This window comes from Orussus abietinus, unplaced genomic scaffold, assembly GCF_000612105.2.
Source record: "Orussus abietinus isolate OABI.00-Male unplaced genomic scaffold, Oabi_2.0 scaffold260, whole genome shotgun sequence".
Lineage (NCBI taxonomy): Eukaryota > Metazoa > Arthropoda > Insecta > Hymenoptera > Orussidae > Orussus > Orussus abietinus.
In genome coordinates this window covers 37,367-57,154 of record NW_019394486.1, presented here as the reverse complement: position 1 = coordinate 57,154, position 19,788 = coordinate 37,367, and the positions used below count along the sequence as shown (strand labels likewise).

General features: G+C 36.9%; 2 protein-coding genes and 1 long non-coding RNA gene across 7 annotated transcripts; 1 reads left to right on the top strand and 2 right to left on the bottom strand.

The window, feature by feature from the left end:
• Nucleotides 1-95: 95 nt before the first annotated feature.
• Nucleotides 96-8,647, bottom strand: LOC105698897 (fatty-acid amide hydrolase 2-B). Its single transcript, XM_012423524.2, has 11 exons — nt 8,560-8,647; nt 8,140-8,343; nt 5,816-6,055; nt 3,637-3,850; nt 3,315-3,518; nt 2,879-3,084; nt 2,633-2,775; nt 2,331-2,509; nt 1,529-1,918; nt 1,277-1,459; nt 96-1,167 (listed from the first exon to the last, which is right to left on the bottom strand). The coding sequence occupies exons 2-11, from the start codon at nt 8,142-8,144 to the stop codon at nt 1,069-1,071; spliced, it is 1,863 nt and encodes a 620-aa protein (XP_012278947.1). The 5' UTR covers nt 8,145-8,343; nt 8,560-8,647; the 3' UTR covers nt 96-1,068.
• On the top strand, nt 2,770-19,714 carry LOC105698898 (cytochrome b5 reductase 4). 5 transcript variants are annotated; one of them, XM_012423527.2, is made up of 12 exons: nt 7,452-8,174; nt 9,902-10,208; nt 15,914-16,084; nt 16,246-16,346; nt 16,441-16,591; nt 16,689-16,951; nt 17,045-17,267; nt 17,520-17,814; nt 17,895-17,981; nt 18,111-18,269; nt 18,760-18,825; nt 19,316-19,714. In XM_012423527.2, the coding sequence occupies exons 2-11, from the start codon at nt 9,941-9,943 to the stop codon at nt 18,812-18,814; spliced, it is 1,773 nt and encodes a 590-aa protein (XP_012278950.1). In that variant the 5' UTR covers nt 7,452-8,174; nt 9,902-9,940; the 3' UTR covers nt 18,815-18,825; nt 19,316-19,714. The 5 variants fall into 5 exon arrangements, with proteins under 5 accessions (XP_012278952.1, XP_012278950.1, XP_012278949.1 ...); XM_012423529.2 differs by lacking the exon at nt 7,452-8,174 and adding an exon at nt 2,770-2,805 and having other exon boundaries at nt 18,760-19,714; XM_012423526.2 differs by having other exon boundaries at nt 18,760-19,714.
• Nucleotides 11,375-15,661, bottom strand: LOC105698901. The gene is made up of 3 exons (XR_002762206.1): nt 15,574-15,661; nt 12,493-12,863; nt 11,375-12,165 (listed from the first exon to the last, which is right to left on the bottom strand). It is a non-coding gene; the product is annotated as an uncharacterized LOC105698901 (long non-coding RNA).
• Nucleotides 19,715-19,788: the final 74 nt, after the last annotated feature.

Sequence of the window (19,788 nt, the reverse complement as noted above, 5' to 3'; positions counted from 1 at the left end):
TGTCTACAAAGTCAAGGATTTCTGTTCTCGTACCTACAGGAGTCAAGCCGACAATCATTAGTCTAACTAATTATTATTAGAAAAAGGCGTGAATGTAAAACAAATCAAGTCTTTATTGAAATAATATGATTATTCATTTATTCTGTACATAATAAAATATGTATATCGCTTTACTGCCATTACAAAAGTTAAACAGCACTGAACTTATACAACTAGACATTATGCAACTATAGCACCCCATTTCTTCTTGATTTCATATTAAAATAGAAAATTCTGTACGAAAATCTGTGAGGTATATAAAAGTAGAAATCTATGGTATAGAATATGTCAATACGTTTGTTGGATGAATGCATCGAACAGGTGTACTCAAATGTTTCAAGACATATGGAACGATCTTCACCGCGTCGGTGATCAGTTGCCAATACGGCGCAATGACCGTATATAATGCAATGACTCAAAACGTATGCATTGTAAAGTAACGCGCACATCGTGCATTTGGTCGCTTGGACCCTGTGTCATTGCAACAAATGGACGAACACACACGACGAGCAGTTTATGGATCAACAATCGTACTCGAAAAAAAAAACAGCTCTGTATCCTTACTCATTAATGTAAAAAAATAATTTATCTTATAAGTTCATACCTGCCATGTGTAAATACATGAAGTGTATGGACTAAGAATTATAATTTAAGACTAAACCTACCACCGACGGGTCAAATTGACCGTTTTAAATGGTTTTCGTAATGGGGTTATAAATCGTCGGTAGGTTTAGTGTTAAACTGAATTCACAAATTTTATGAAAACGGTAAATAATGAGTTTTGTAATTCATTCTTTAGCCATTACAAGAATAGATTTATGGCCTTAGCTGTAATGTACAACCGCATTCAATGCTAGCACACATGGTGACATTAATACTTCTTGTTGATTTACGTATAAAATTGCATGTTGTACATTGGCATTACTCACAGCTGTATTTCCCTTGGACTGAATAATTATGAAGCCATGGTTTGGTAAGTTTCCGGCTTTGCATGAGCATGTGAATTAAATTATTGTCAAATACGTTAAGTTATGCTATAATTGGCGGAGGTACCCAGCCTCCGAAGCCTCGTTCTAGCTCTTCGGCAACGGCAAGTGTTAGGCGATCTTGGTATAGGCCACCAATAACCTGTAAAATAATAGATAAAAAGGTATTAAATCTGATTGTATTTCTATTACTGGAAATCCATTTGTATGTAGATGTTCATTTGAATTTTTGAAAATTCGTTTTTAATTACCTGTATACCAATTGGGAGACCATGTTTATTGAGACCAAGTGGACACGCGGTAGCGGGAAACCCAAAAACATTCATAATTGCTGTGTAGGAGAAATTGAAGGGTTTTATGAGTGGCTCGTGATGTATCGGAGCTGCTGTCGGATGAGTTGGATATAAAAACACTCCATCATCTCTTAATAAATCCTACAATAAGACAATAACAGGCTCTCTTTAGAATAAAAAAATCGTTATTAATGCATTTAAGAAACGCACCTTAAATTCCTGACACAGATCTTTACTTTCTTGCATAAGCTTCTCATATTGTGGAGAACCACGTTTTACACCAAATCCTTCAAAGATGGCAGTCAAAAGAGCAATGAGTGTATGTGAACTTAAACAACAGCACCATTTTAGGAATTCCCACCATACATTTAATTTTCCATTTCTATTTGCCAATTCATATGCAAAACTTTTTCCTTCATCTGGACTCATGTTCACTAGCCACAATGCTGTACTTTTTTTCAATTTTCTGAAATTTACTTTGGTTACCTTCACTTTGTGCGCTTTTTCTAAATAAAGTACCACTTGCTTCATTGCACTTTTTATTTCATGATCCACTGGTGACACGGCGTATTGACCTCCATCATCTTCCATATAGTAAAACTAAAAAAATAACGATTCTTCCTTATGTGAACAGTTTCAGACGTTCTGAAGTAAATATAATCTTGATATGTAGTTGCTTGCACGCATTATAAATATAGGAAATAAGTAACTTGGGTATATACAATTCGCATACAGATTTGTAAGCACGTGATTGTACATCCTTATCACCAGCCGGTTATTAACCCTTTAACTACGGCGGAGTCGACGTGGAAATGTACCACCTGTACGGATTGCTCGACCGTGGAATGTTAATATTTTATATGAATACGATAATCATGTCTTTTTGAATATATGGGAATGAAGGGTGCCACTACAATGGCGCTTCGTAAAAAAACGTCGGTCATGCGGAAGCCACTATAGTGGCGTTTCGTAATTAAAGGGTTGAAATTCATATACATTCGGAAAAACTTACCATGATTTTCGAAATATCAACTTTGTCATCAAGCTTGAGGGTTTCAGCTTTTCCACTTGCAAGTACTTTAAGTAGTGGTAACATATCTTGTGCATATCGACACATAGGACCGATTCCAAGTAATTCATTTTGTTCGTCGTTATGAGGACTTGGATACTGTCCATTATTTGAAACGATTCCTGTAGAAATAGTACTTTTTAATGCTTGAAATAAGTGTACTTAATTATAATAAATAAGTGCTTTTCAATACAAATAATTTAAAAAAAATAGATCCGTTTCACTCGTCTAGGTAAACTACAAACCTTTAGAAGGTTTATGTCCAAAAATACCGTTAAAAAAACAAGGCATACGTATAGAACCTCCAATATCCGAACCAATACCGAAGGGAGCTCCGGCTGCTGCTTGTAAGCATCCTTCTCCTCCCGAAGAGCCCCCTACAATGTGTCTGCGGTGGAATAAATTATCTAAATGCAAGGTAAATCTATTTCTTGGATTTATTTTAGAAGATTTATATTGGCATAAAGTACTTTATATATTCCAAACTATACCTTGTATTATATGGATTTTTCGTTGTTCCATATAAACAGTTACTGCTTTCCCACCACATTGCTACTTCGGAGATATTCGTCGTTGCAATAGGTATGGCGCCTGCAGCTCTCAATAATCGTACACTTTCCGCATCTTTGTCAGATATCAAATTCTTTCGTATGACGAGTCCTGCCGTCTGTTTCATCCCATTGATGCTGATGCAGTCCTAAAATGTTAAACGCTTTGGTAGAAATTAAAAAATTCAGTAACAACATGATTAACTATCACCACGATAATTTTAGACATAAAATTGTTACTCCTATTCTTTGGAAAAGATGCAGGATCAATTTTTAGAAATACGTGCATATAATAATTAAAGTATGCTATCAATTTAAATTGGCATTAAAGGATGGAATCTATGGATTATTGTACCTAAATGGCAAATCTGAAATGCACCTTTGTTGTAAATGGCACTCCAAAAAATGGCTTTTCTTCGGCCAACCATTGAACGGAAGGTGCATCTGGGGAATTCAATATTTCGTCGCATTTTTTAGCTTCTTCGAGAGCGTCTTTAAAGCGATCTTCGACGACGCAATTTAAAATTGGTTGAATTTCATTGATCCTGTCAATATAACGTTTCACCACGTCTTCGGATCTTAACTAGAAATAATATTATTTTTAGTAATGCATCCGATCAAGTTATTATTTAATACGTCTTACATGTTTCGTCATTGGCATGTCGTAATACAGAGATGACATTGAGAATTCTTTTACATACTTGTTTGTTGCGTATCTTGATAGCCAGGGCGGTAGCACTGTTTAAGAGAGTTAGGTCTTTAATAGGCGGTTGCGATTCTGCCGGTCCACTGAAAAATGCCACCAAAAGAAACAGTCCTCTAGCAATTAGTTCTATTATCCGATGGATCACATTTACAATCAGGCCCAAAATTCGCATCTTATTTTGATCGCCGTTAATTCGAATGGACATTGACCTGTAAAAAAAAAACAGAACAGATGTATTAGCATGGAATACGCCTGACAATGAACAGAAATCCTTACTTCAGTATATATTAATAATCACATAATGTATTTCAAATCATTTATTATTAAAAGATATCGTATTGCTTTCACATTAGGTCCATGTGTAATTTATAACATTTCATTTATGTTCGGAACGGCTTCAAGTTGACTGTGGAAACGATAATTTTTTTGTAATTAAAGTTCGTTTGCTACCATTTGGTTACCTGTTCCCTTCTATAGTGGTGAGAATGGGGTCATCATTAAAGTAATGATTGGGGACTACTGTTAATTCAATTGTATTCTTAAAAATCCTGAGCATATGTAAATAGCGTACCCTTTTAAAACGTTAGAACATTTGAGTTATTTGCCTTTACCACAAAAACGTTTCACGTCAATAACTAATAATTAATGCAACATCGTTTAATATCCAATCTGATAAAAACAATCGAAGTACTTATTATTCTATCTTTTTCCACGTTGCAGGATTAAGTCAATGAATCCGCAATGTTTATTCATCAACTACCGTGCAGCCCGAGGTCATATCAGCAATAAATCTTATAAATGAATAAGCCAAATGCGGATCACATGACCGTTATTTCAAAGATGGCGACCGCTCAGTTAAGTTGGCTCAAATATTTTCCATGTTTTTACAGGCGGTAAAACTTGTCATTACTTTTCTGCGCTTTGACCATTTCGTGAACCTTCATCCAGCGGTTTTGCCATTACATAAATGGTTTTTCCTTCGACGAGGTGGCGTAGCAAATTAGCGAATATGAACCGTCCTCTCTTCCCGGTATTTCGTCCTCAACTAGGCCTTGATACAAATTTCAATCCAGCATTTACCGGTATCGTTTGACTTCAGGAGATTAGTAGAATCACCGTGCATGTAACCCGAAGTACTGGTCGAATAATTTAGCGGTTTTTACGGTAATTTACGCTAGACTAAGAAGGCTGCCAATTAGTCCTGCATCGATTCTTCAATCTGTGATATTCAAATTTGAGAAGTATCGAAAACGGCCCAAATTCTCGTGGCCAATAAGAATTTATACCGATTGCTTTCTGTCTGCCGTCAGGTGATTCTCTTTGTATAAATTTAAAACAGGTCAGGTTCTGCAGGGACGTCATTGCTTACGTTAAACCTGTCAGAGAGAAATCTCTAGGGGGTCGAAGAGGTACTTACTTACCTACTGACCGCCTGAGTTCACTTGCGTGACGCGCTCCGCGATTACTCACGAGACTTTTATTATCGACTTTGCGTAATTTAGAGTTTCAATTATCGAGATGATGTAGACATTAGAAAAGATATATTTACAATCGGGATACTTCTCATTTGGTTACGTTTATACGGGCTCGTCAGGTGCATTGTTTATTAACCGTCTATACATGTTCAGAAATATCATCTACTTTTTTGCGTCACGTTTAACCGCAGGAAAAAAAGCCGCTACAATTTAAAGAAATTACTGAACGAAGGCCGGGCAACTCCGCGTAGAATATCAGGACACGCGATAACGTCGCAGATGAGTTCCTGCCCGTTTTCCACCGATCGTAATATACCAAAAACGTTGCGGAAATATTAATCCCTTGGCTGCTAACAGCGCCTAAAGGCGTCCAACGTTTGGTCCAGTATTGCCTGCACGGTTTGACGAATTTCGCCCATATGTCGAAAGAGCTCCGCAGTTAAAGGATTAATACGTTAAAAATCTAAACACACTTTTCAACTTTATGGCCTGACTTGATAAACACGTGTTACAGGCGATACTTTCGAATTGGTCTTACTTACTGCTGCCTATCAACTCCATAGTGGGAATTAAATTTGTCTCTCTTTCTTGGAAAGAATTTTAATCAAGACGGTCCGATTGAAAGTCCCACATCCCCATAGGTGTACCGTTCATACTTGCAGAAAAAAAAGGTATGTGTCGTTTTTGAAATACTCTCACCTGGACTTCTGCGTCCTGCCGAACAGCTTTATTATCCGCGATGCTCGATGGAAGATCCCCAGGTTGGGTATCTGCGAGGATCCGCAAATTCGTTTAGCAATTTGCGCGCCTTCGGCACTTTTTCTTTTCTCCCTCTTCCCTTCTTTCTTCTTTACCCTGCTCTTTTCCTCTTCGGTACGCCCGAGGTATTTCGGCGTTGTGTCTTTGGAGAGCTGGAGTGACAGCCTACACCTGACAGCGCTATCGAATTTTACGAGTTGATAACGCGACCGGGTAGCCGCCGCTCTACACGGTCATCGAGCGGGCATCGAGTTACTGGGACTGCGACTCGACGGCCGAGCTCGGCTTCGCTCATTGTGCTCGTCATCACTATAGCGAAGTCGGCTCGCTACTATAGTCAGTCGGTGACAGAGTCGCTCTTGGAGTAGGCGCGTCCACGATTTTACAATTAGATAGCGACGCGGCCGAGAGTCGGCCAGCCGGCGAGTCGCGTTCGAAAACATTCCGAGGATCCCAGAATTATTCGAATGCCAGCGAACGACCGCTTGCTCAGCTGAATTATGTTAAGTTATGTTCTGCCTGGTTACAAGCCTGTTATATTATAAGCCAAGCTACAAAAGGTGACGTTGGAGTACGTTCTCAAGGTTATGTTCGAAACTGACGGTTTACCGGTTGATGATATCGACATTGAAGTTTCTTCCGATTTTTGCGAGGTTCCTATTTTTTTAATTCATTGAAATTTTATAACTTGCACATGCGAGCTAGAGTGAACATTTGTTGATTGAAAATTTTGAGTCCAGTTGGAGATTTGGCGATAAAATTAAGTTTTTAGTCCATGTAACGTTTGAAGTAAAACAAAATGGCGGCACCGTATGTTAAATCGAATGGTTCCATTGGATCAGGTATTTACGCGAAAGAGTTTGAAATTAAATTCGAAAACTAAGTGGAACTAAATACATCGGCTATTTCACGCGAGAACGGATCAATTTTGAAATAACCTGCCTGGAAGTATTTCTTTTTTTTTCTGAATCAGCTTGATAACGATTACTTAATTAAACAATCAATAAAAATGCATAATTTATTACATAGTTTACTATACACATGGAGAAACAAAATTACGCCATGCCTAACTATATTTGCTATTCTAATTTATTATTTTAAATTGCCTCGTTTGTATTCAGTTACTATAGAGAGTAGTGGGGTAAGAGTTATTAATAGTTCATGCAAATATTTTTGCAGAGCATGCAAGTTGTTGACACGTTTTATCAACACTTAATTAATATATTTCTTGGTGCAGAAAGTCAATGGTACACCTTAAATGTAAAATTCAGTTTTGTATGCAAATTAAATATATCATTCGATATTGGAGTAATTTTTGTCCAATTGAAAAAGTTTGCGATTTAAAAGCATGACTTGTAGTAAATTTTTCGGCTAAAACGTTTAAGTTGTATAAATGAGCAAACGCATTTATTTTTGTGGAGCAAGTTCCGTATGACATGCATGATGCAGCAGGCTGTTATTTATATTTATAAGTACAGATTCAGCGGTGGTTGCAGAACGATAGACGCGATTTGTATTGAAAAGTGTACTTAAATCAGGTCTATGTTTTGCAATACCCTATATGCTGGGGGGGGGGGGAGGGTTATTTCACATACCGCATAAAATAACACATTAGCTTCTGGGCTTGCATTTCATATCTAATGAATAATGAAATTCAAGTTTTGTTAGAAGTTCTGAAACTCATTTACATAAAAGGAATGCGGTGATGATAAGAGACACCGTGTATGTATTATGATAACTTAAATAAAAATAAACGATTTTCACACAATACATGTTTGTCTTAGGTCACGCTCTTTTATCGATAAAGCGACAAAAATGGAGCTTCAGGAATATTTCTCGGTGTTCTAAATGTTAATTGGAAATATAAAAATTTGTATTAGTTTTTCCTTTCATCGGCATAAATACTTGGTTGTATTTAGCGTGAAAGTCTGGATTGTTTTAATTTATTGAGACAGCGTAATTAACGCGTACAAATTGATTTAGGGAAGTAATCCAATTTGATCAATTAATAAGTTCAATTATATGACGCGTAGGTAGAAAAAGTCTGTTGAAGGTCATCTATTCTAGTCAATTCAATGGAGTACTATTTCACTAAAGAGCTACGGATCTAGTCTACGTGTAGTCATTGCTCTGAAGTTGTCCACCCGAGCGGCGAGCGCAAGACGCAAGTCTGTACTGAAACCGCGCGGGTGTCACTTTGCAATAATTTGTCCACGATTGTTCCACAAAGGGAAGCTCAATTCTGTTTGTGACTTGATTCCTACCTCATCACGGTCAAGTCCAACCACTTGCTTTGTCGGTAAGGACGAATACGTGAACTCTATGACTCGGATGCCCAGAGATCTCGGGAGCACTTTGAGGTTAGCTTCGAGAATGGTAGCTGGATCAGAAAGTCGGAGCTGTTCGGAGCTCGTCAATTTATCAGCGGTATCGCTTGAAACTGCATTCGGTGACACTTTATCGCGTTTCTTAAAAACATATTAATGTTAGTAATTTTTTGAAAGTCCATAAAAAAGGTATGAACAAATCATGTTCGAATATGGAATACGTTCACGCATTCAAGACATTTCCCAATGGTTTCTTGTATCATTTTAATTTTAAGGTTTTTAATTTGGTGTTTTTGAATTATCACAGAATTAAGGTTTGGAATATCAATATGTTGAATTACAAAGCAAGATATTTACCTAGTAAATGTTGTTGAGATGTAACACCCGCTGATTTTCCGTAAATTTTCGGTACTGTTGTCGTTTTACTGCCGTGGCATGACAAAACGGAAATAACGAAAGTAGAAATGAACGTGAAACATTGAATTTCTCTTTTCACCACTCTATCGAGTTCGATGAAATTGCGCCAGATGTCGCTTGCACTTCCACGGAGCGATGCTGTCATCTTGTGGAGGGAAATGGTAGAATTTACCCTACGTTGCGCGCGTGATTTAAATTCTTTTTACGACATGTACCTCGTAGGACTTTATGATGCACGATATAAACGTTTTTTTAAAGAAAGTAAATGATTGTTTCTCATGTCTTGGAATGTGTGGTATCCATTATGATATATCTTATTACCTGATATAAATACATAGTATTTTGGTATTACCATTTTATAACTTTACTGTTAGTAAAGGTTTGGTATAATATAACTGAAAAGCTCAAACGTCATGTCGAACATCTTACGGCTTTAACGATTAATTGCTTCTTTAAGAGCGATATTGGATCGTAACAGTAATGTCTGGCTTGACCTAAATTTATCAGTTGCTCGTAAAATATCCCGTTGAGTACAGATAGAAAGGTCAAGAGGTTATATCGATCAATGCCTGTGACGCATCGTTCTTATTCTTCTTGTTCTATAAATACTTTTCGACCATTTTCACGATATGTATCCGTTAAGATTATTCCATTATTCTCCATACTAAAATAACGACTTTTTCTATACATCTTACTCTAATATGTAATCATTAATTCAATATGAATCTTGAATTTTACGAAACATTGACACATTGAGTGACATGCTAGTCCATGTAATTGAAAAAACGTAGGAGAAAAAAATTAAATTCGGCAAATGTACTAATATAAGTAAATTAACATTGACTGATGGTAGAACGTTATCTTTCATAAAACCATAAAGCATGATCTATGTATAATATATTAATAATAGCAAATTACGGTATACAATTCAGAATAAAATAATAAAATCAAGAAAAATATTCGAAGCTGCTGATATTGTTTGAGATGAATTGCAATCAAGGATCAATACGAAATAGCTTTTATCTCGACTTCGCATCGGAGCCAAGGAAGCGCTTGTACGGCCGTTTATTCCCAATCAGTCTTTGATCAATATATAGATCATTGATTAGAATTTTCGAAATTCGATTTTGGATTCCACACCTCCGAAAACCTCCGAGTACAAAAAATTAGCCCCAAGATCTACCGGCAACTAACCCATCCGGGGCCGAATACACGCACGCACGAAAAATTCCCGATTAGTATAGTTGATGTACGTAATAAAGAATCCGGTTTACATTTGCAGGTACTCTTGGAGGATCTATGAAAATCTGTTGACATCGAAATGAAAGCGACTGACTCCAGTCGCGATAAATCGCGACGACCGAATTCTCGGGAGTTCGATAATTCCACAAGCAAGACCGAAGCTATGGATCTTCAAGAAAGGATGAAAAAAGTTGAAGTAAAATCTTCATCATTGCCGACGACTTTGTTAGCAAGAAATGCCGTTCTACTGCCGAGTGGAGTGATTAGGGTAAAACAACTTGGGAACGTTGCAACCAATTATGCAGTGGGAGCTTCCACTTCATCGGCTTCTTCTGGTTCCGCTACCGGTATTTAAATTCTTTCATTTTCTTTTTCTTTATCATTACTCTTGCAGGTTGTAATACAAAGTCTTACTTAGTACAGATATCGGGTACAGAAATAAAGATATCTGGCAATCGATAATACACATGCACATGCACATGCACATGCACATACGCGCACGCGCATTTAGTTTATTACATCAGCAGTCGATTGTCCGCCTTTTAATGAAAAAGCGTTCAATGGTACTTGTGAGGGGTTTTCATCACGGCGTTAATAATTTTATGCTGGGTGGAAAGAACGTTTAATAAAAATAGTGAAATTGTAATGATATTTGAGTAGGTTGCAAGATTGTGCTCGAAACAGGCTGTAGAAGATATAAATGACATGGCTAAATCGTGGAAAAATAATGATTTGTTTTAATTATAGCCCTGAACGGAATAAGAATTAAATTATCTAAAAGAACGTACAGTGATTTCATAGAAACAGTTGTCACTTCCTTTTTCTCAATTTTCGTATTCTCTTTGAGAGTTGAGGCGTGTACATTTCAAAAGGGGGCTGTCTGAGCAAGTTATCGAACCTGTTGAATCCGTTTGGAGGCAACAAGTAGTCTCGTACTCGCAACGACCTACCCATTTAACCTTATCGGTCGAATAAAACTTGTTAAAAACTTTCCCAGCTGTTCCGCGTCAAAAGAGTGCAATTGGGGCGACATGAACTCTGTGTGTATTAACGTAAAATAACATGAGAAAGAATGTCGAACAATCTGAAGTATTTTACCCTGAAACGTCGAGGCCATTGAAGCTTCAACGCGTTGATCGATCCGCTGTAATTATAGTTTTGTTCACTGTCAAGCAGTTCGTGTCCTCGTGGATGGTAAGAATATGTCTTCGTGAATTCCGGAGACTTCATCGCAAACGACCTAATTGCTATAAACGTTTCCAATAGAGTCACACAAGCAGAGGAAATCGAGCTGTACATCCCATTGCCGAGTCATTTCCTGTGGTCTTTCCTATTGAGGCGTCAAGGATAACACCTTGACAAAATTAAGCGATCCGAAATAGGTTTTGTAAAAATAATGATTGGAGTACTCTTTAAGGAATTTTTTCTAAAAATGTTTGCAAAGTTTAATATTTATTAAATTCAGTGTCTTCTTGCACATAGATTAAACCTTTTAATATGGCAATCCAATCTTCTGCCAATTACGAGAAAGTATTCTGCAGATAAAAACGTTTTCCACTGCATTCAAGGTATTTAAATCTTTTTTATGTATATAATTAACTATTAACAGTTTTAGCCATTTTTCAACAATGAATATAAACTATTGATAGATGTAAATTGATTTCGTTTTCATACCCATTTCATTGTAATTGAAACGATCATTTAGAAGATTATTAAATCCGTTGTGTTGAAACTGTGGTATTGTTTATCATTTGTCAGACTGATGGGTTTCTTTCTTGCAGTGTTTAAAAAATATTTGTTTCAACCGAGGAGTACTCTCAAGTTGTATGTAATGAATTAACAGAATTTCGTTTTTTTCCATAAAGAAGTTTTTACAGCTATTTTATCCTATTTCGAACGAATTATCATTTAACGCAAAGTATTCTTAAGTTCATTTCTCGATCTGGTACCTGTTTGCCAGATAATGCATATATTATTAATACATATAGGTATTTTCGTTACGCTCTATATACATTCACTAGGTTCGTAGTTCCTTCTCGTCAAATATTTAAAAATGCCAGAGTTTTGGATAGAATTCGTTTAATTATAGGGTGCATGTTGTACGGCTGGATGGAATGGCGTGTCATCCATTTCCAGAATTCATTACCGAAGTAGGACTCGATCCGTTCTCCGTTCGATCGATACGCAATCCTTCCGTGCTTGGAAACCGTAGACCATCGTGGCTGATTGGATGTCATTGACGTCACATCGAAAAAGCTCTGGACTTCTGTCGAGGTCATTTGAATATTCCGGAACCCGTGGATCCTGGGGAAACGGGAACGAAGTTCTATTTTATTCACTAATCCTATATATAATTTTTCTACTTATATTGACGCGTCTACATATGTGTTTAATAACATGTACGAATTTGTCGTGACGGCACACCGAATTTCATGCTGACTACAAACAGGTTCTTTCCGCAATGTCCACAACTCGTCTCGTTACGAATCCTGTGCTCAGTTTACCAATCGCAGGGCTTAGTTTATCAATCGATATTCGTATCCGTGTACATAAGTATAGGTTAAACGTTTTTCTTAAAATCAAGGTTCTGGTTCATCGAGCGCCGGAATATGCTTCGGTGATGTGTCCTACCTTTCTGTTACCGATGTATCGAATATAGGATTCTACTAGTTCGGTTTCAAGATCAACCCAAATTCCTATCTTCCGGTCTTGTTGACCGCTCAGCTGCCGAAGACTACAAGTCGAGTTGTTCCTGCGTGGTGCTGGGCTTCCGGACCAGCGGCTTATATATTGATTTATCTGTCTCAGGGTTGAATTCAGCCGCGTGCTTTGGAGCGCAGTTCCTTGCGAACCTCCGACGTGGAACCAGCTTCCCGCTCAGGAACTGGGGCCTCGTGTTCCACGGTTGACTCCTTGGAAACGGAAGTTACTCGGTGGCCGAATTCCCCATGAGTTTGCAGAGCATTTTAGTAGCGCTCAGCATGAGCCTCGAGATAGCTAACCTAGAGCAGGCAATATATTTTTCAACGGTTATTTGTCAGGTGTCGATTTGGTGAATGGCATCGATTTGGCGGAAATATTTGTTCGATGCGAAGAGCGTTGAGTTGAAAGCCAATCGTGAGGATTGATCGAGCTGGGGCGAAAGAGTGTCTGGGCAAATATTTGGACGGTGATTCAGACGGAAGCAAATGACGCTCGAGACGCTTGACCCAGACATTATAGCTATGCTGTCAGATAAAAATCGCTATCTTCCGTTTAATTTATTGTCAAAAGTGATAGCGGATGTGTAAAGAGTATTGTAAATCGTTGACATCAGCGGGGACTGTGAAACAAGTTTTTGGAGAATTTACAAAGGGTTTTGACTCCATGGACTCATTTGGGTGTAGCAAATATCGTTCAACCCATTTCTATTTATAAATGGAAAATGCTTCCACCGCTCAATATCTCCGGAAGCAGTTTAACCTCGGAGTGCAAATTTCTGAGCATTTATGCTAAATGAGATGACCTCGTTGACTTGCAGAAAAATGCAAATATTTTTAATATATTTGGCATGTATAATAGGTTTTAAAAGTTGAGACTTAGAACCGACGTCCGATAACTTCAAAAATAGAATTTATCGTTCTATCATTCTTTCATGATAGTACAGAATTCTCAGGAGAAGGACGTGTGTCGCTCAGATTATTCAAACTGATCGATATTATGTGTTTCGACTGTACCGTTTAACAACAAATTGGTTCAAACCAGGGCCGTCAATGTCTGAGAAATGCCCGATCACATTTTGAGAACGATGAAGAGTTGGAAAAAAACTCTAAAGATATATATCTTCAATTTTAATTGAAAGAGATCAAAAACAATGTTTCCGATTTCGTGAACAGTTTTCTGAGAGAATCACGATGCCTTTGAAAGGAAAGAGCATACGTCGATCTGACGTTATCACCTGGCACGAATTATGTTTACGAGGCAACGCACACTTTGACTCGCCACGGCGATTTCGGAACTTATCTTAGTACGACATTGTTCTCGTTCGGTCGGTGATTTTACGAGAAACAAATGAAAGTCAGGAAGTGTGGAAAATGTCACGCAGCAATGTCGCATGATAATTTTTCTTCATTCGTCAGAGTCCGTCGCGATGCTGCACATGCGTTTACTTTTTTACGTGATGTGTGACTAAAAGATTAGCAAGTTTTCTGAGAATTTCGACGTTTTCGAGAAATATTCGCATTTTTTCTTCCGTCAATTGGAGTTAATAAATCGAACGCTCGAAGGGGACTTCCGCACGTCGACTTTCCATTTACTCTCCGACTTCTACTCAATTTTCACGGCATCTCGTCATAGACGGATTCTTCCTGTAACAGGACGATCGTATTCTAAAATATGTAAATGCATTCATTTCCATCTTCGAAGATCCATTGAATGTTAGGAGCATATCACTCCGCCGAGCACATCTTGATATTGCGCGGTGATTTGAAATATTTGCAGACGCGTGAGATGAACATTTATAATAGTTATCAGAAGAGATTTATTCGCAGTAGACGAAGAATTGCTCGTCTTGCACAGAAATTGCAATAATTGCAGTACACCGTTACGGCTTTAATCTACCAATTACAAAACTGCCTCTTATCGGTGTTCAACAAACGACGAACTTTTTTAACATCGTTTAATCGTGACGACTTTCTAAGTTTCTACAAAGTGAGCCTAAGAACCGATTTTCGGAAGCTGATAAACATATATTGATAAGGAAGAATATTTTCTAAAGAAAGTAAAAGTACATAATTTCTACAACTGGGTCCAAAAGCAAAGTACATGAAAACAAGTATACGATAAATGGGTTTACGTTGTAAAGTGGCAGAAAGTATTTATTCCATGACTCATCCAGCACGAGTATTCGTTTGCATTTAGATATCATTGGTAGAACTTGAGAAATCGAAGATTTTACTCCTGATTAGAGGAGAGAACTTGCAATGCGAGCACGTATTTAAAAACATCGATTTATCCGTATTTTATATCATGCCTCGAACATGGTCGTTATGTTGTGGTGCACCATCGATATCTGTAATGAACGACGAAGAGTCTGCACGAGACATGGGCCTACGGGTTGTGGAGGGTTAGTGACATTGTTTTGTTAAATTATTCATATTTAAATCGCTCGATGTACGCGTATACAAACTATTCCCAAAAAAGTAAGGTAAAGTACATCGGGTTTGTTTGCAACATTATCAATTCCAATTATAATAGCACATGACGTGAAAATATATGAAAATGATACTCGGAGCATCATTTATATTTTATAAACATTGTATGTTTTATAAATACTTTGGACATTGTTGGACATTTAAATATAAAATCTTATTATTTTCAAAAATCTAAAGTACGTAATGTATCATTAATGTTTTGCAGAAATTCACTAACGTATTGTAACATGTTTGCGTGACCCTTCGTCTAATGTATTTGCTATTTTATAAGTTCTCACGTTACATTCAGTTTCGTACTCGCGTGATCCTTGACTTGAGAAGTAAACATGATCGTGGGATGAACTTGGGGCAAATAGTATTATTATAGGTTAATTTCGTTGGTAAACCCTGTGGCATCAGTTATTTATATACATTTTAACATTAATAATGTCAAACCAGCGCGGAGCGAGTGTAGTACCGATGAGTTCACGCTTTAATAGGCACACGGTTTAACGTTCATTGCGCAAATATACCTACTTACATTTTCATTTCACATGACGCCAATATGCCAAGGCTGTTTGCAATGTAACTTTAAGTCGTATTATCCTGAGTTGGTTTCGATCGTGAGTGGGTTTTTTGGAAAATGAAGTTTACTGTTATACTTTATCACCGAGTGAATTCTTGAAGTTTGGTATCTAGAAGAAATGTACTATTAAAAGGAAACTTTTTCAAAGGAAATTTCGAACTTCTAGTTTGAAAAGAGTTCTAATTGTAATTTATTTTTGTTGCCGTGGATTTAATTTGGCCAGAAAATTTGAGATAGTTTATTAATTTATTGTTTACCTTAAGGAATGAAGAATAATCCTGTATATTTGTTGTAGGTAATCCCCGCAACAAGACTGCTTTGGCCCCTGGGCACAGTTTGATGGATTGGATCCGGTTGGGTTCCTCAGGGGTCGATTTAACAGGAGTTGGCGGAATTCCACGAGTGGTCACTTCGGCTGAACTTGCTAAACACAACAAGCGGGACGATGCCTGGATTGCCATTCGAGGTTTACATTTATAGTTACCTACAAAATCCACGTAATTTCAAACATTCTTTTTAATATCATTCAGTGAACGATTAGTTCACGGAAGTAATCTCTCGAATTTAGATGTTGTCCTTTGAGTGCAAAAAGGAAGCAATATGTGAGATCTGTATTTTCATCTTTAGGTATTGTGTACAACGTTACCCGGTACTTGGATTTCCATCCAGGTGGGGTTGACGAGTTGATGAAAGGTGTCGGCACGGATGGGACCAAATTGTTCGACAATGTAAGAAAACCTGTACAAATTTAGCTTCGTAAAAGGAAACCTCGGTTGACGATCGATTTGATGTCATCTTGTACCCGTAGATGATTAATTGCAGGTGCATGCGTGGGTTAACTATCAGAGCATACTTCAAAAGTGTGTCGTGGGTCGGATGAGCAGAATTTCCCTGGGAAATACGGAAAAGATTGCGTCTGGAGAATCCAACGATCCGTCGAGTACATCTTCTGGTTCATTAACCAATAAGAGCAGTAAGCATTTCGGTTTGTCATGTAATGTGTTTAGTTGCTAAGAGCATATCCATCAATAATTATTACGACCGCCATTAAATCACATTGGTATTTCTAGAGCAAAATATTGGAGAAACTGCATTGCAAGAGCAGACAGCCCCCCAAACCAAAATGGATTGGATGCAAACTACCAATACGATTACATTTTCTTTTCGTACTTCGTGTAACCAAAATGCCGTGGGTTATAAATTGCTACGAACCAGTGATTTAAAGTTTACTTTAAAAATCGTTGTTGGGAAAGACGTCATAGTTTACGAGCTTGAATTGGCCGCGGACGTGAAGTGGCCTCCAAGATGGAGAAAGAATCCTGATATTACAGAGGTACAATCTTTTGGACGTGTGTAAAAGTACAGTAGGTAGGTTATATTAAATAACGTATATGTATCGTTGTAAATATGTTGACTTTATTTTTAGATAGAGTTCACATTCACAAAGCAAAAAGGTGAACTATGGAAAACGCATGGCGCCGAGATGCAGTCTCACGAAATGGAAAGCAATACCCGACAGTACAGAGACTATGAAGTTGTCAGCAATACTCCGCTTTGTAAAGTAGTTTATCTTATAGTTTTGCGCGCTAAAGACTATGTAGAATTGGTACCTGTCGGTAGACACATAGAAGCTAAGATGAACGTGATGGGTAAGATTCGATTTTGTCCTAACTTCATTTAACAAATTAACTTAACCGAATTGCGTAAATAACACATATTTACACCTTACATAAGAGGATTCTACGAATTATACGGATTAAATATGCACGAGTTAATGCATTTAATTTTTTTCTAATCAATAGATTTATTCCTGAATATTGCATTTGCAATTATTGCAAATGCTGTTCTAATTATTCAAAGTTGAACTATAGCTAATTATCGTCCGTTACATTCCATTTTAGGAATGGAAGTTTCTAGAATGTACACACCTGTCCCACCGTGCCTTCATCTCGAAGATATACCGGCTAAATACGAGCCTGACTGTATGTGTTTAATAGTAAAACGCTACGAAGATGGCGCTTTAAGTCCGTCCATGACATCTCTGCAACCGGGTCAGACTGTAACTTTGAGTAATGGTCTGGGTACCTTTGCAATAAAAATGTTTGATCATTTCACGACAATTCATATGCTAGCAGCAGGAACAGGGTTAACTGCAATGCTCGGTATAATTCAGCGTGCTCTTTGTCGACGTACCGTGTAAGTTTTCAAAATTAAAATAAAAATATCTATAGTAATTGCACTTAGCGAAGTTATAATAATTTGTAATTTTCTTTTAGGCTTTTCATGAATCTCATTAATTTCAATAGAAACGAGGAAAGTATTTTCTATGACAAAGAACTTGACAGGATTTCTTTGGAACGAAGGTATTTCTGCTCTGTATTTTAGATAGTAATACTTTAAGTAAGTAGGTGACATGTGATGTGGATTCAGTCTTTTCATTGAACATAAATGCATTATATGACTGTATTTGAAAAATGAATTTCTTTTTTCAGATTTAAAGTTACTCATATTTTATCACAAGCAGGAAGTTCTTGGACAGGTAGATATGGTAAAGTTTCTGAAGAATTGCTCAGTGATCTTATAGGTTCTTCGACTTCTGAAGCTTGTGTTTTTACTTGCGGGCCTAATGCATTCATGGAAGTAGCAAGGGGGTAAGTTTGATTTTATTTGCCGGTACTTGTAAGGACGTTGCAATCACATTCTTATCATATGTCTAATACGTTCATAATTTTCATAAGCTAATTTTCAATAATTTAAATGTGGGAAACCCTGCTGAAAATAATGGTACGAACAGAGCCTGTTTCTGTACGTTTTTGATCCCCTTTCGAACAGAAACAAATAGAGGTGGTAAACATGTCCATCCATTCTTGTACATTTATAAGAAGTAATAGACGACCGTCGTACGAATACGATCCATACGTACACGTACGTTTATATGAGCCCAGAATACGTACAAAAATGTACAATTCTGTTCGTTTCCGTTTTTTAGACGTACAGAAACGCACAACGTTTCTACACGTTTCTGTTCGACTTTTCAGCAGGAAACGTAGAAAGCAAATTGAAGAATTTAGTGTTAATATGGACGATATCATAAAAAAAATGTAATAATGTTCTCTTGTTGCTAATTATGATATTTTTCAGGTTGCTGAAAAATCTTGGATGGAAAACTTCTCAGATGTTCGAATTTGACGACTAGAATTATTAAATGTATGTCCACTTTGTTTTTAGAATCAATTTTATGAAAGTACTTAAATTATATTCATCATATTTCATTGGATTTACCGATTATAGAAACTCTCCGTAAAGGAAGATCATTCCTTTTGTCAACTTGATTTCACTAAATTCTGATATTTTAACGGTTCAAAGCATTTACGACGGTCTGTATCCGTAAAACACGTTCACTGTGCTGATAAGTGACAAATGCATTCCATCTTGGTTTCGTTTTAGTAAGGAATGTGTTGACATTAAATCATAGAACTTTTTAAAATGTGAGTCAAATATTAATATAATTCCAATACGAGGAGATAAAGATACATAGAGAAGTAATGAGAAGTATTTTGCATTATCCGTTCTAAACTGTAAAAAGCTGTTGATAAATATTACCATAGATATGACACATTCTCTTGAAATATATTTATTAAGAAATATTGCTGATCGATGCCAGAACCAATTTTATGACCTTCATATTATCGTACAGGTTCAAAACGTGCATTATGTCAGTATGATCGTACAAAGGTTCAAGTGGAACAGATTGCACAAGAAGGGTAGCCGTATGGATAACTCGTTAAAAAATATTATCCTAAGGATATAACTTTATCCGTCTAGGGTGTTCCGGTATCAATTTAATTATTGGAACGTTTAGTTATGTAAAAATTCAACAAAAATTCGTATTTATTTGTACTGATCAATGGACAACTAATATTTGGAGTATACTTAGTTTAGCAGTAATACAAGAATTATAAATATGTACAATTCAGTGTAAATATGTTTCGGGTATATATTTCTGTCTTGATGTTTATAAGTACATTGTAATGTATAATGTATTATTACATAATACATGTACTGATTGTTAGGAATAAATGAGACTCGAATGGTTTGGTGTGTTGTAGTATAGTTCATTGAAGCACGATTGTTGGATCATACGTTATATTGGTTAAAGAAGTATAAATT

Bases quoted from the DNA above. Each gene is read 5' to 3' on its own strand.
- LOC105698898 (XM_012423529.2), top strand. From the start codon at position 9,941: ATGAAAGCGACTGACTCCAGTCGCGATAAATCGCGACGACCGAATTCT. The intron at 16,085-16,245 runs GTTTACATTTAT...TTTCATCTTTAG, and splicing joins TGCCTGGATTGCCATTCGAG to GTATTGTGTACAACGTTACC. The intron at 16,592-16,688 runs GTAAGCATTTCG...TGGTATTTCTAG, and splicing joins TTCATTAACCAATAAGAGCA to AGCAAAATATTGGAGAAACT.
- LOC105698897 (XM_012423524.2), bottom strand. The intron at 1,919-2,330 runs GTAAGTTTTTCC...TTATTTTTTTAG, and splicing joins TTGATATTTCGAAAATCATG to TTTTACTATATGGAAGATGA. The intron at 1,168-1,276 runs GTAATTAAAAAC...ATTATTTTACAG, and splicing joins GTCTCCCAATTGGTATACAG to GTTATTGGTGGCCTATACCA.